The sequence below is a fragment of the Talaromyces stipitatus genome, genomic scaffold (assembly GCF_000003125.1).
Source record: "Talaromyces stipitatus ATCC 10500 scf_1105507295527 genomic scaffold, whole genome shotgun sequence".
NCBI lineage: Eukaryota > Fungi > Ascomycota > Eurotiomycetes > Eurotiales > Trichocomaceae > Talaromyces > Talaromyces stipitatus.
The window spans coordinates 2,136,779-2,150,723 of NW_002990114.1; the positions used below are offsets into that span (position 1 = coordinate 2,136,779).

General features: G+C 48.0%; 6 protein-coding genes across 6 annotated transcripts; 3 read left to right on the forward strand and 3 right to left on the reverse strand.

Annotated features, from left to right (window-relative positions):
• Nucleotides 1-99: 99 nt before the first annotated feature.
• On the reverse strand, nt 100-3,095 carry TSTA_088350 (gamma-tubulin complex component GCP6, putative; the record flags this gene model as incomplete). The annotated part of the gene is made up of 2 exons (XM_002478517.1): nt 100-2,918; nt 2,975-3,095. 2 exons carry the CDS (start codon nt 3,093-3,095, stop codon nt 100-102), a joined length of 2,940 nt encoding a protein of 979 aa, XP_002478562.1.
• Nucleotides 3,096-3,393: 298 nt separating this feature from the next.
• Nucleotides 3,394-4,457, forward strand: TSTA_088360 (uncharacterized protein; the record flags this gene model as incomplete). Its single annotated transcript, XM_002478518.1, has 4 exons — nt 3,394-3,598; nt 3,664-3,809; nt 3,860-4,049; nt 4,102-4,457. 4 exons carry the CDS (start codon nt 3,394-3,396, stop codon nt 4,455-4,457), a joined length of 897 nt encoding a protein of 298 aa, XP_002478563.1.
• Nucleotides 4,458-4,823: 366 nt separating this feature from the next.
• On the reverse strand, nt 4,824-6,279 carry TSTA_088370 (isocitrate dehydrogenase, NAD-dependent; the record flags this gene model as incomplete). Its single annotated transcript, XM_002478519.1, has 6 exons — nt 4,824-4,895; nt 4,947-5,666; nt 5,719-5,841; nt 5,896-5,982; nt 6,068-6,121; nt 6,190-6,279. The coding sequence occupies 6 exons, from the start codon at nt 6,277-6,279 to the stop codon at nt 4,824-4,826; spliced, it is 1,146 nt and encodes a 381-aa protein (XP_002478564.1).
• A 424-nt stretch (nt 6,280-6,703) lies between these two features.
• TSTA_088380 (Exocyst complex component Sec5, putative) lies at nt 6,704-9,848 on the forward strand (the record flags this gene model as incomplete). The annotated part of the gene is made up of 2 exons (XM_002478520.1): nt 6,704-9,067; nt 9,117-9,848. 2 exons carry the CDS (start codon nt 6,704-6,706, stop codon nt 9,846-9,848), a joined length of 3,096 nt encoding a protein of 1,031 aa, XP_002478565.1.
• Nucleotides 9,849-9,943: 95 nt separating this feature from the next.
• TSTA_088390 (uncharacterized protein) lies at nt 9,944-10,647 on the reverse strand (the record flags this gene model as incomplete). Its single annotated transcript, XM_002478521.1, has 2 exons — nt 9,944-10,443; nt 10,512-10,647. The coding sequence occupies 2 exons, from the start codon at nt 10,645-10,647 to the stop codon at nt 9,944-9,946; spliced, it is 636 nt and encodes a 211-aa protein (XP_002478566.1).
• A 791-nt stretch (nt 10,648-11,438) lies between these two features.
• On the forward strand, nt 11,439-13,832 carry TSTA_088400 (uncharacterized protein; the record flags this gene model as incomplete). The annotated part of the gene is made up of 1 exon (XM_002478522.1): nt 11,439-13,832. One exon carries the CDS (start codon nt 11,439-11,441, stop codon nt 13,830-13,832), a length of 2,394 nt encoding a protein of 797 aa, XP_002478567.1.
• Nucleotides 13,833-13,945: the final 113 nt, after the last annotated feature.

A 13,945-nucleotide genomic window follows, 5' to 3' on the forward strand; every position in this document is an offset into this window, starting at 1 on the left:
TTTGCATCGCGACAGAACGTACATACCGTGACGACGAATTATGATACAGTTGATGAACTCGTTTCCACATTCTGTATTCTAATGTTGTCAACCACGTGTCTAGTAATACTGCTTCATATCCAGCCGCAAAAGCAAATACTCAAAGATACTGGACGTCCCTCTCGCAGACATACCACCTGCATTCCCCCGAGATGCATCACCCCCTTTCGACGAAGAAGTCGACAAAGCCCTCTTTCCATCCAATTCCCTCAAGAACTGAACCAAGTTGCCCACCTGTTTCCTAAACGTGACATGAAGACGATAAACAGTCTTTTCGTTCGAACTTCGTAACCCATGTTCCCCATCAAGTTTCGAAAGGGGCATAAATGCCAGAATAGTGCCGAATATCTCTTGTAGTAACTTGGCCACTTGCTTCAACGATGAACTGCGGCGACTTTGCTTTTTCGGGTCTACTAGGAAAAGCGAGAAAAGGATTTGGTCGAGGACATCTTCGTGGTATTTGCGTAATTTGTGCAAGGAGCCAGCGATTTCGATGGTGCCGTCTATATCGCCACGGTCGATACAGGATTCGATAGCAGATAAGGCACTTTCGAAACGATGCCAATTCATGCCGATCGCGACCTGAAAGGCATAATCATTCAGAGCATTTACGAAATGGTGAGACTCAATCCGGAATTCTTGAAAGATGTTATGCGTATCTCCGGAGAGAGAGGTACGTGCCGTTGAATCGCGGATGAGACCGTTGACGACGGAGACCATGCGTAACAATCGTAAGAGGTATTTGAAGAGATGGTCGTATTTTTCGAGTGATTTTGGTGTTATTACGCTTTCGAGTGTGGTTGATGGTTTGTATTGCATACGTAGAAAGTCTAGGGCTTCGATCGCGTTGGGATCCTTGCATTTTATCATTTCGCTGCCGGTAAGGTCACGTATGGCAAAACTGAGGTTCCCTGGTAACTCTTTTCCCTCTGCGTCTGGCCGTGCTGATAGAATCAACTCGCTTTCACCAGCATCATAGCAGTCTCTCAATAGCCCCATGAGAACAAGTCGGAGCTCGGAGCTAGCGGGTGGCCACGTATCTCGATTTCCCAGACGTAAACCTGTATGAAAACCACCTCGTGCAACACCAGATCTTCGCTCGCCGCTTGACATCTCGGGATCGAATAGAGAGTGGGATAGCCGCGAAGAAAATGTGCCGTCGCCTAGAAGCTGAAACCGCCATTGTAATGTAAGATGATATCGTAGCTTATATTTTTTGAAGAGTAAATGTAGACAAGAAAAGTCGACCAGTTTAGCTTGCACTGCGAGAGTTGGACCTAGAGAGAGGTACAAGACTGATCCCAACGGTGGTCCAAAGGCTGCATCATGTTGAATTAGTGATTGTGGACTGAAGAACTCATTTCCTTCGGTATCTTGATACAACTTATCGGATTCCATCTGTGCATTGCTGGCAAGTAGCCCAGTGACGTGCTGCTCGTCGTCGAGGTCAATGAGCTCAAAATTATTGTCAGGGATGTCGTCTGAATACATTTCCTTTCTGCCATGCTCTGGTTCTCCATGCCTTGTCCCAGCACGAGGCCGTGAAGTATCACCACCGTTGTACCTCGTTATCTCCCGACGAAGCCGGCTTTCGTACTCATTAGCTCTTCTTTGTATCTCTTCGATATGTGTCCAAGAGAATGCACATGTAAGGCTCGGAGCTTCTGCAGCTTCGACGATATCGGATCTTGAAATAGGATGATCCGGCTGATTCTGTTTAAGCAAACGAAGTGCCTTTCCGGTCTCAAACAGCAAACGTGCTTGCTCAGATGGTAATGACGAAGGGACAAATTCCGGGTGATAGATATAGTCCACAGTAGCCGGTCTCAGAGCTGTATCGGTCAAATTTCGAAATTGCTCAACTTCTACGAAGCTGTTGCTCATTGATTGCCCTTGACCGAGAAGAAGCTTTTCGCTCTTCAGTCCAATCCACGTCTCAACTAACGATAGCCATGGCTTTGTACACCGTCGTATAAGTTCGTGAAGAGTATTTGCCAACCAGGGAACCCGCTGCTCATAATCTTCACTTTTAGACAAAAGCACAGAAATAACATCGCTTTCGCTACGGGCTTTTTCTGCTGTTGTGGCTATGTCTGCCAGCGTGCTCACCAGGTGACCACATTTTTGAAACAAATTGTGGACCTGTATCAAGGAGACATTGACACGCAAGTGTCCAGAAAGCTGCTTCTCAAGGCTGTAAAGCAATACAGAGAGAGCACTGGCCAAGCTTGACAGCGCAGAAGGCTGGTCAGTGATTGATGGATTTGCTCGTACAAATTTTCGTATTCTCTGGACATCCGTACCACATCGTGAAATATCACTAATCATACTATCAAGAGCTTTAAGACTGAGTCCAGTGATACGTATGTCCTGTATACTCTTTTCAAAGACTCTCTTCTGCTCATTATAATGAAAAAGCATGGAATTCCATCCCAGTCCGAGACGAATGAGACTATCCAAGAATACCGACGATCGTATTATACGGCCGGCGTTCTCCAGCCCACTGACAGTAGCTTGATGTGATAATGCTGCGTCAAATCCTCTGTTACCGAATTCGCTCAGATATGCGGATGCGGGTTCCTTATAATGGCGATCCAGGAAACCATCCCAGGATGCAAGTTTCGGTCCACCCGTTGGCGCTTCATGAAGATATTCTAGGAGGGAGCCTATATTCCATGGGTTGTCTTGATCTTGGTCTTGATCTTCACTCGTAGAATTGATATCCGTATTGTCATCGTCCGTACTAGACTGCGCTACGTCGGGGAGCTCGACCGAGAGGTTTTCCGTATCATCGGTACCGAAGACATTGATTTCGTAGAGTATGGAGTCATTTTTACTAAAGTCGTGTAATGGCGAGCTAAAAAGCCCATTTGGAATATCTAAAGTAGTTATTGTTAGTCACTGTTAAGCGCGGAGAAGATGAGGGTAATTGTACCTGAAAGGGCCGAATCGAAATGGGTCGATTCGAGCGGCGGAAGTGTCTCAAGTGCAAAGCTCGAGGTCTGCCAAAGATCCTTGAGTTTGAAAGAATCTTCTATATCATCCCCAGCATCCATGTTTCCACCTACGCCATAGGCTTGCTCAACACTACGAGAGAACTCACACGGGGATCGCGTCAACAAATCAGATTGTGAATGGATGCTAGTCTAAAGACGGCATAGTCAGTGCCATTTCCTGCACGGACCACTGCTTAATTCCCGCTTGTCTTCCGCCGCGTCTGAAAGAGCTGACTGTCGAAGACATAATTATCATAACCTTGACGATCTACATTGAAAAAAACGTTGTTTTGTCAATCGAAATACAACACGAGATTATATCAATTAGTCTATCACGGATCTACCGCCTCTCTTCGAAATGCCACCGAGAAAACGACCAAAGCTCTCATCGCGCGCAACATCCAGTACGCCGCAAGTCGAGACCACAAAGCAGCCAACATCCGCGAATAGTACAACAGGCAGCGCACAAAAATCAGACACAGAGAATGACTTAATCAATGATCCATGGACAGACGAACAGGAAACAGCGTTGCTGAAAAGCATCGTAAGATGGAAGCCAGTTGGTATTCATGCCTCTTCTTATCTGAGAAGTCTATGGACAATGGTTAACTCTTCGACTGTGAAATAGGAATGCATAAACACTTCAGAATGTTGGCTATTGCGGAGTATATGAAAAGTCAAGGATATGCACCTGCAGACGAGGAGCATACCCGGATTCCAGGAATTTGGAAAAAGCTCAGTTCGCTTTACAATCTCCCTGCGCTGGACGAAAGGGTCAGTTTCACTACCAATGCTGTCGGCAATTACGACTAATTATATTTTAGGAGGACTCGATCATCTCTCGAGACGCGGACGAGTCGGACGGATCAGAATACTGCCCTTTTGAATTACCTGAGGACGAATACGGCGAGATGATGTTTGCGAAACGCCTTGCAGCAGAAAGATCAGAATCACCGGCGGAGACATCTGTCCATCCTGAATCGAGGAGGGGTAGTACGGTTGCTGACACTGATGGTAGGAGACATGTAGCCGTTTTGTAAGGATAAGAGCTGACTTTCAAATTTAGAACCGCGTTCTTCCCCCGCACCCTCTCGTGGCCGACGCGGAAAGCCGACAAGAGCATCCACTCGCGGTACACGCTCGACAAGATTACAAGTCGAAGTTGAGCGCCCATCTTCATCGAGCGTCGCCACCGAGGACGAACACATGGAGGATGCGGATGCGGATGAGGAAGATGGCGAGGAAGGAGATAGCGATGCCGGCGAAGCTGAAGGCGATAATGATGGCGAGGAGGCTGATGCAGAAACCGCAAGTTCACCAACGACCAGAAGCACGCGGACGCAAACTGCAAAGTCGAAAAAAGATAAAAAGAGTGCTGCTGCTAGTAGCACGACTACGAGGCGGACTGGGAGACGACGCTGATAGCTTGGCTCTCTTTCAAAAGAGCATTGCTTTGTATAGTATGATATGTATTTACCTGGCTCGGATAGAGACCAAAATGCGATGTGCTATAATGACTACGGATTGAATAAGTATTCCTGCATTACTCAACGCCTACAACAACAAGTCCACCACAAATCTAAATGCACAGTAAGCCAGACGTAACAGTAAAAGCCTGATGATTTGATCTATTTTGTTTACTAGCACATGGAGTACAGTAGGAAGAACTGTTACATGATAGATCGCGTCTTACATGCAACATGGGAATTTCGTAAGCTGGGGCGAACCGGATCTAAAGAGGCATAAATAGTACAAGATGGAGCGAGTCAGGTATATTCAAAAAGATGCTTATAGGCGCTTGATGATGGCACCAGCATATTCGTGGGTCTTGGCAGTGCCTCCGAGATCACCAGTGAGAGTCTAGATCATAGTCAGTACCTAATTGTGCATTAGTTGAAGAGTTAAACGTACCTTTCCCTCAGCAAGGGTATCGAAAGCAGCCTTCTGGATGCGTTCAGCGTGCTCGTTAAGACCCATGTGTTGCAACATCATGATAGAGCTCAACAAGAGAGCAGTGGGGTTAGCGAGACCCTTGCCGGCAATATCGGGGGCAGAACCGTGGACAGCTTCGAAGATGGAGCATTCGTCTCCGATGTTCCCGGAGGGAGTAAGACCGAGACCACCGATGAGACCAGCGCACATATCGGACAAAATGTCACCGTAAAGGTTGGGCATGACAAGGACCTTGTCGTTGTATGGTGTAGGGTCGGTGACCATCTTCAAGCAGGTGTTGTCAAGAAGTTCGGCATCGAATTCGACGTCGGGGAACTCCTTAGCAACGTCGCGGGCAGTGTTCAAGAAGAGACCGTCGGACATCTTCATAATGGTGGCTTTGTGGACGACGCGAACCTTCTTCTTTCCAGAAGACTGAGCGTGTTGGAAAGCGAAGCGCAAGACACGCTCAGAAGCTTCCCGAGTGATAAGCTTAATACTTTGAACAACACCGTCAACAACAACGTGCTCAATGCCGGAGTATTCACCCTCCGTGTTCTCACGGATCAACACAGTGTCGACGTTGTCGTATGGGGTCTTGTATCCAGCAACAGAGCGGCATGGTCGCAAGTTGGCGAAGAGGTTGAAAGTACGGCGAAGAGTCAAGTTCAATGAAACATGTCCCTTTCCAACGGGGGTCTGTCATCAAAGTAAGTACCGTAACCAATTACCAGAAGAACACAAAACGAACCGCAAGAGGACCCTTCAAAGCAACGTAGTTCTTTTGCACACTCTTGATAGCCTCATCTGGGATTGTGGTTCGTCCATCCTTGAGAATGGGTGTGACATCAACGGGTTCCCATTTGATAGGGACCTATAACACACAAAGTAAGCTCTTGCCCTCCTCCAACACCCAAAAGTAACACACCTTTGCCGCAGCAAAAATATCCTTGACGGACTGAGAGATCTCAGGCCCAATACCATCACCTTCAATCAAAGTAACAGTGTAGTTGCCCTATTCACATCATTTAGTCGACCATTTTCAATTTCGCAAAGGGTCGCGGAAGCATCGGCAGACGAAACACCGTTGGAGACCATACATCTGAGCCCTTCTGTCCCTTGAATGCGCCAACACGGCTAGCATATCCACGAGCCTGCAATGAGTCCGGAGAAGTTAGCACTATGCAATTGAGGTATAAGATCAAGCTTGGCCCGGGCATACCTGTGCAAATGGAGAGGTTTGAGCAGAAACAGTTCGCAGTCCCCGCAGGCATTGGCGGGAGGGCGCCACGAAAGCACGAGCAGAGATCATTGTGAGAAGAGAGAAACAACAGAAAATACTTTATTGAATAATGCTCACACAAACTCCGCCCAGAAAATGGAAATTTTCGACGAGAGATGGAGAAAGAACAGAGGTGAAAAAAGGTACGTAGTAGAAGCGTAGTGTCAAGGGAAGAGTTTATCCGGTTTAGCTTGTCCAAGTTCCGATTGCCGTTTGTTACCCGCAAAAACAAGTGGTCCCAAAACCTCCTAACTTCCGCGTTTCGGACCTTGCACTGTGACATGAACCTGCGACGTAGCATGGCTGGGCGACTTATTTTGACTCTTACAGTCTAGTGGATTTCAGGTTAGTGTAGGCTCAGGACCAGGAGAGCTGCAGCTCCGCTGCGGCGCCTACCGTCTTTACAACTTGCAGCTTCAGGGTCCCGCTTGAATCGTGGCCTTACCGGGTCGATATGGCGGACGATCTCGATGTCCCCAGCCATTATGGCATCCAAAATCCCTTTCCGGAGGAGTGGCCGGCTGAACTAGATGAGGGCGACGTTTCCGAACCCGAAGAAGGAGAGTCCGGCGCTGGTCCCAAACTGAAAAGACGATCAACGAGATATTCGGCGCTTGCCGGACTCAACAGCAGGACTTTGAGTACGCGCTCAATTCGAACAGGGGCGGCGGGTGACAATGTCGCTATCAAGGATGAGCCCGATCCGCTGGGAACTTCTGACAGTGTGATGTATATTCTCAAGCAGCAGCGGATTCCTGTCGACGATGACCCTCGTTTACGGAGCCGGTTCCTTTTGTCTTCGACGTCGTTTTCACCCGCGCTATTTCTAGCCCAGGCGCATCAAAATGCTTCAACCGAGTCGCTTCTCGAAGGCCTTGAATTTCTTTCTCGGTCCATTGACCAAAAATCGGCTTCGTTGAAGGTGCTCGTAGAAGCCAATTTCGAGCGTTTCGTGCGCGCAAAAGCGACTATCGATAGTGTATATACGGAGATGAGGGACCAAGGAGCAGCCAAAGCTAGACCTCAATCGCAAAGGGCAAGCAGCTCATATCGGTACTCGCTTGTTGGAGGCGTGCCTCCACCCCCGGCGCCAGCCACGAAGAAAACTGCCCTAACAAAGGAGGCTGAATACGGAGTGAAGGGTATTCGAACACCATTGGTTGAGGCATCTGTGAAAGCAGAAGAACTATGGGGTCCGGCATTGGGCGGACGGGAACGCGAGCAGAATCTTTATTCATTAGTAAATGCAGTCGAAAAGAATCGAGCAGTATATGAAGTTGGAGGCAATATTTCGAGAGCGATCAAACAACGAGACTATCAGTCGGTGTTCGAGGAATATCGCCACGCTAAAACGTTGAGAAATGAAGCTAGACAGCTAGCAGACCGTGCAACAACACGGGGCCGCCAATTGACAGATCAAGAGAGTCATACCATGCTAGCGACTGGGCGAATGTGGGTTGATGTCGAACAACAGGTCGAGTCATTTAAGCGGGACTTATGGCATCGTCTAAGTGATGTCAATGCTTCATCTTCCCATATGACAGCCGCAGGGCCGGTCGAAGAGCATATGGAACTTATTGGTGCGCTCCTGGAACTCGGAGTGGAGGATAATCCTGTTTGGATCTGGCTTCTGAGTCGGTACGATCTGCTCAAATCGAAGATTGTCGCCTTTTGTGAGCGCTCTAGTGTCGAGATTGAGATACTCAGACGGCGGCTTGCGCTTGGAGAAAAACCCAGCACCCAGGTTATAACAACATATCTACGTGCAACCACGCGTGAGGGGACGGAGTCGCAGGATAGTCTGGACACTGATCAAGTCATTGAGCTATGGGAATCTATTCATACCTATCTTACGAAGCTGCTTTCGATGCAAACTGGGTTGCTTGGTGAAGTTACAGAGTTTTGGGAGACGGCTCAATCTTTCATTAACGGAAGCAAACAAAAAATGCTGCCAGCGGGCTTTGAAGGTGAAAGTCGCAAACACCATCGACTTTCCAATGACGGCGTGAAACAGTTACAAGACGGCATCATCGAACTGGTCGATTTGATCCGGAAAAGCGTTCTGTCTTTGTTTGTTGATCCGCCACCAGAAGACATTTCTCTTCTCGCTTCACCCTTACCACCGAGTCCTAACAGTCCTATGAGCCGTATCACGCCCACTGAATCTCGTTTCAAACTTGACCCTAAGAACCTGCCTCCTCCGTCACCAAGGCGTGGTGAAGCATGGGAAGAGTTTGCATTCTGGCCGCCTTATTCCAACTCCCTGAGTGGTGTTCATTATTTGAGCCAATTCCTGATTCTTATCGGCACGGCTGCGAGTGATATGTCAGCAATGTCTCCCATAGAGGCAGGAAGCACTTCCTATGATCGACTGAAGAACCTTGTCAGTATCGCTCGCGAAAGATGCGTGCGGGCTGCCTGTGCGGCATGGAATAAAGACGCCGAAAACTGCAAGATGCTCGAAGACTGGACCCGCGATCCAGACAGACGCGAACTCACAAAGATGCCAGGATTCTTCGTTGCATTCGAAAGTAACGTGCTATCTGGAATGCAAAAGATACTGTATATTTCGGAAGCAATGAGCAAGGCTGGATCAGTCAATGTTGTCACGCCGCCACCGGCCAAATTATTGCAGATGGTGCGAACTCAGTTCGTGACCAGTGTTTACAAAGCTCTTAGTGGTATTGTTGAGAATGCCGAGCGGCCGGTCAAGGTGGGTGAAGAAGAGGAATGGGCTCTGAAACCTACAGTTCCGGTGAGAAGCATTGATGCTGCATCAACGATTATCACCACGGACAATGTGGATGCAAGAAATAGGGTAAGTTTACTGTTTCCATGCTGATTGATTAGACACTGATAACCACTAGAACATACGAATGCTTTTGACCCTATCGAATCTCAAAGCACTTCAGTCAGATTTCGTGCCACAGCTAGTATCCAATTTTGAGACAGCGTTCTCGGTGAAATTGACCGATGAAGCAAACACCATTCGCGACGTACTCGGGCAGATTGACGACCGACTTTTCCAATCATACACCAACCCGACAAGCGCAACCTTGCATTCTGTCATTCAAGAAGGCATCACAGCTGCCGACTGGGTGCCAACCACAAGCCGACCCGAGCAAGTCAAGCCATACGTATACACTACCATGTTGACGCTCGTCCTCGTCCACACCGAAATCACAACAACCATCCCCGTTCAGCCAGGGACATCCCTCTCATCGACCTCTTCATCTTCAGCTCAGGCAAATCCTTTGTTAACCAGCGTCCTTACACATCTTGTCACTAAGATATCCACTTCATTGCTCACAGCATTCCAATCCCGTCCTAAATACACGCTTCCTGCGCTTATGCAGGCAACGTTAGACACCGAGTTTATTGCACAAACCATGTCGCAATATGTTACGGAAGAGGCGTCTTCGATTCAAAGTCAGATTTATCTCGAGCTTGACCGGCGAACAAATAACGAGGCTCGAACAATGTTACAGGCTGAGTTGGGAGAGATGAGAGGTATTTTGAAGAAGCTACGGGAGCATACCAAGGGCGAGTTTACTTGTTTTAGGAAAGTGAGAACCGGTGTCAAAGGGACAACGCAGTAATCATTGATAGTCCATACAATCCATTAACGTCATTCCTCAATTGTATCGAATGTATAGGTAAGGGTATCTTGATTTAAAAAACATGACTTTTTAATTTATGGTTGCTGGGCACCTAGCGTCCTCTGCAATTTACTCAACAACACTTTACTCTCCCTCCCCAACCTCCGCTTTCCGAATTGATCTGGTCTTCTTGCCCTAGCCATCGCCTGCCGTTCTTTAGCCTTGAGCTCCCTTTCCTTCTGACGCGCTTCTTGCTCCTTTCTGCGTTTTTCAGCTAGTTCCATTTCTTTCTGGAAAGCATTGGGTTTTGGGCGTCGCTTCTGACGATTCCGCTCTCGATTGTTGTTCTTGTTTTCTCTGTTGTGTTGAATTTCTGTTGATGGTTCCGGTGCGTCGAGCATGGCTTGACGATCTGGATGTAGCTCTAGACCAGCCGCTGAGTCTGCGGGTTTGTTGTCTGTCGAGGTCGATGTCTCCTCATTCTCATAATACCTCCTCGTTATTGGAACAGCGGATTCTTCTTCGGCGGCTTTGATTTTGGCATATGCTTTTTTCACTTTGGCTTTTTGAATGAGGTCTCGTTTTATTTTTTGTGCTATCCAAGACAAGGGTTAGCTGAACCGAGTCTTTCAGTGTCTAGTAGTTCGTCGAAGAAATGAGTACCTTTGCGACGATATGTGCCATCGGGTAGATTTTCGGGTCCGACTGTGAAGCCTTTTCTGCGTTTATGGGTTTCTGTTGCGGTGTTGGTATGTGCATCGGCGACATCATCGGTATCGCGGGATCGTTTCGTGGACATATTGGCAGCTAGCTGACTGATCGTGTAGTTGATGTATTCTGTTGATTGTTGAGTGTAGAACTTTTTTTTTTTTGACTCCGCAGACATGGTAAGCCCCACCCGGCACGCTAAGAAGGCGCCAAGATGCGTTTAAATCGATTGCTCTTTCTTTACTCCGTACAATCTTATATAATTAGTTTGATATTGTCTACATTGAATACTATTCTATTAGTTATACCAAGGAGAAGAGGTGTCAAATTGTGGCTGTTGTGTCGGGTACCAACACCGTATATCACGGCCATTGGCACCACGAGACCTGTCTGGGCCGGGATGCGCTGGTTCTGCTGGGACGAGTCACCTTACTCAGACAGCTAAAGTGACCTAATAGTTAGGCATTCCGAGTGCCGACAACGCCGGAGATCGCCCGCTGACTTCATAAAGAGTTAGCGGGTCCTGCTCAGTCACCCGATAACCATCTACTCCTCTTCAACCTCAACTCTTAATTCCTCCAACCTACCTTGCTTCGTTTTGCGTCTTGCTGTGTTTGAACTTTCTGGCGATTCCATATTGCGAATTTGCTGTGCTATATTACGTTCTGGGTCTTTCTCGCTTTCCCGGGATTGTCAAACGGCCATCAAATTACGACATTTTATCCTCTTACCGCCACCCGATTGTGACTTTGGACCAGGTCTGGGATTTTCAAGTGTTCGCCATTCTAAAATTCTTGATTCGATAAGATCCCTTCCTGTCGGAATCACATCTTGCAATGTTATATCCATCATAGCCACTGGTGGTCTGTACAACAGTTGAAGATGCCATTATTTCATGACCCGGGAAGATCTACACCTACAGCAAGACTCACCAACAGTGAAACCGGAAACCATACGGACTATTCTGCGGACCCAAAATGGAAAACCGAACAATTCAAGGAGATTGAAATGAGCGACTCATCGTCCAAAAATACTTTAGCATATGACCATCGTTTCTCCGCGCTACATTCCAGAAGCCGAGAGGAGCTCATTCAGTCTATTAAGCGAAGAGAAAGTCCCACTTGGCCGCATAAAGATTTAGAGAGCAAGGCTCTGAATTACAATACTCGGTTAAATCGACCCTTGCACGACTGGTCACTAGAGTTCCAAAGGAAAGATGACTTGGCGTCAGACAAAGACAACGTCCGGTCGGACGTGCCGAACCTTGATGATAGGTCCGAGCCAGCTAAACCTTCGGAGATCGAGCGTCCACGTTCTGCATTGCATTCTGGTGACTTCAGAGAGGGTGTCGCTCAAATTCAGGAAACAGCAAATTTCCCGGACTTTGTCGGGTACAATAGTCCGCCACAGCCTCCTTCCTTCAAGCGATATGGCTCTTCACCCACTACTCCATGGTTTAGTCATGCCACCTCTGCGAGATTTCTACCCCGAGACACTGAATCGAGTCCGTTGACCGGTCAGCATGCCAAGGGTGTCCTAGGTGCGAGGTCCCGGGCACCTTCTCTAGGATCTTTTTCATCTAGTTACGTCCTCAAAGCGCCGACCAGCCCTCTAGTACATCAAGCGAACAATACCGATCTGGATTTCTCGCCGAAGCATGATCTCACTGATTCTCCTCAAAAGAACGTCAAGAGCAGTCGTCGGCGGACACTTCCGCCAGAGACGTTCATGCAGATACATGACTCGCCACTCAATCAATCTCGAAACTTCGATTTGAGCCGATCATATGCTTCAGCTCATGAAAGTGATCGTTTGCGCCTTCAGGCCTATCAACCACATCGGTCATCTTTTTATAGTCTGCAACCTGCATCATCATCGCCTCAAACGCCTCTTCGGTTGCGACGACCATCCTTTGCATCAGAATGGTCTCCTCGCATACATGCCTCTATGGTTGGCTCATATGAAGAGTCCATTTTGCGTGGGAGAATGTCCACGACTCCATCACAGCCTCTGGATTTTACAGCACAGATTGGCGTTCTGGGCAAGGGGAAATGTAAATCCAGCTTGAGATGCCCGCCACATATCACTGTGCCTTTTCCCGCTGTTTTCTATAGCTATCCTACATCCGGACACGGTCGTTCCATTTCCGACGACAGTCCTAGTCCCTACGTTGGGTTGATTGATCTCCAAAATGCTCTACCTCGCGATAATTCGAGCGAGAAGAAGCGATCTCGTGTTCAAAAGACACCCGCTTACGATAATAGCAGTTCAAGCACCCCCATACCCAGTCCGGACTGCAACGAGCGCCAAAAACGTGAGAAGCGATCGAATCGCTCTGATACTGCGAAAGTGCCTCCAGGGGGCTCTTATCGTATCCCTCAACGCGGTCAGCTGCAAATCATTATCAAAAATCCCAACAAAACGGCCGTCAAACTGTTCTTGGTGCCTTATGATCTCAACGATATGGACCCTGGCACGAAGACATTCATTAGACAACGCAGCTATTCTGCAGGCCCCATAATAGATATGCCCTTGACGGCACGAAAGAACCTAGGAACTGACCGTCCCGAAGCTTCTCTCAATCCGACAAGCGATCCGAAAGATAAGCCTACTCTACGATATCTTATTCACTTGAACATTTGCTCCCCGAGCAAGGGCCGGTTCTACCTCCATTCGACCATACGTGTCGTTTTCGCCAACAGAGTTCCTGACGGGAAAGAGAAACTGCGGAATGAAATCCAGCATCCAGATCCTCGTTATAGCCCTTACAAGCCGGTGAAGGACTCCAGTAACTCTGGTCACAATTCTGCTATTGACAAGAGCCATCGGAGACGTAGCGCCGGGGTTAAATTTTCTGGGAATCAGTTCTTCGATGATAAGTTTTATCCTGATTCGTCATCTACTTCTTCGAATCTCAATCAATTACAACCCGTGCCATTCAAACTCAACATTCCTCCACCGCAGGGATCATCAATCGAAGACGCCGATCCGTCCTTATTTTCAAACGACGATAGCTGGCAAACAGGAAACTCTCCCACCACACATCCAATTTCCGATAAGATGTCGCTAGATTCCCCACCACCGCTCAAATCTGCAGACTCTGGTGACATCGACAATAACACGGAAATGAGCAATGATAGCGACTACTACGGCAGGTTCCACCAACTCGCTACCTCTCCGAATGGGTATTCCAGTGTCGGCGAGAGTCTTTTGGCTCAGAGACTGAGGGAGTGGAGTTGCAGTAGCGAACAGAACTACACGGATTTGCAGGAATAAATTGTTATGTTTATTCACCATGTTCGCGGTACCGTCATATTGATTCTCGTGCTGGGTCTGTTCTGGCATAGACATAAGCTTGTGGAAAGCAGCCCTTTTGAGAAAGGGGCGAT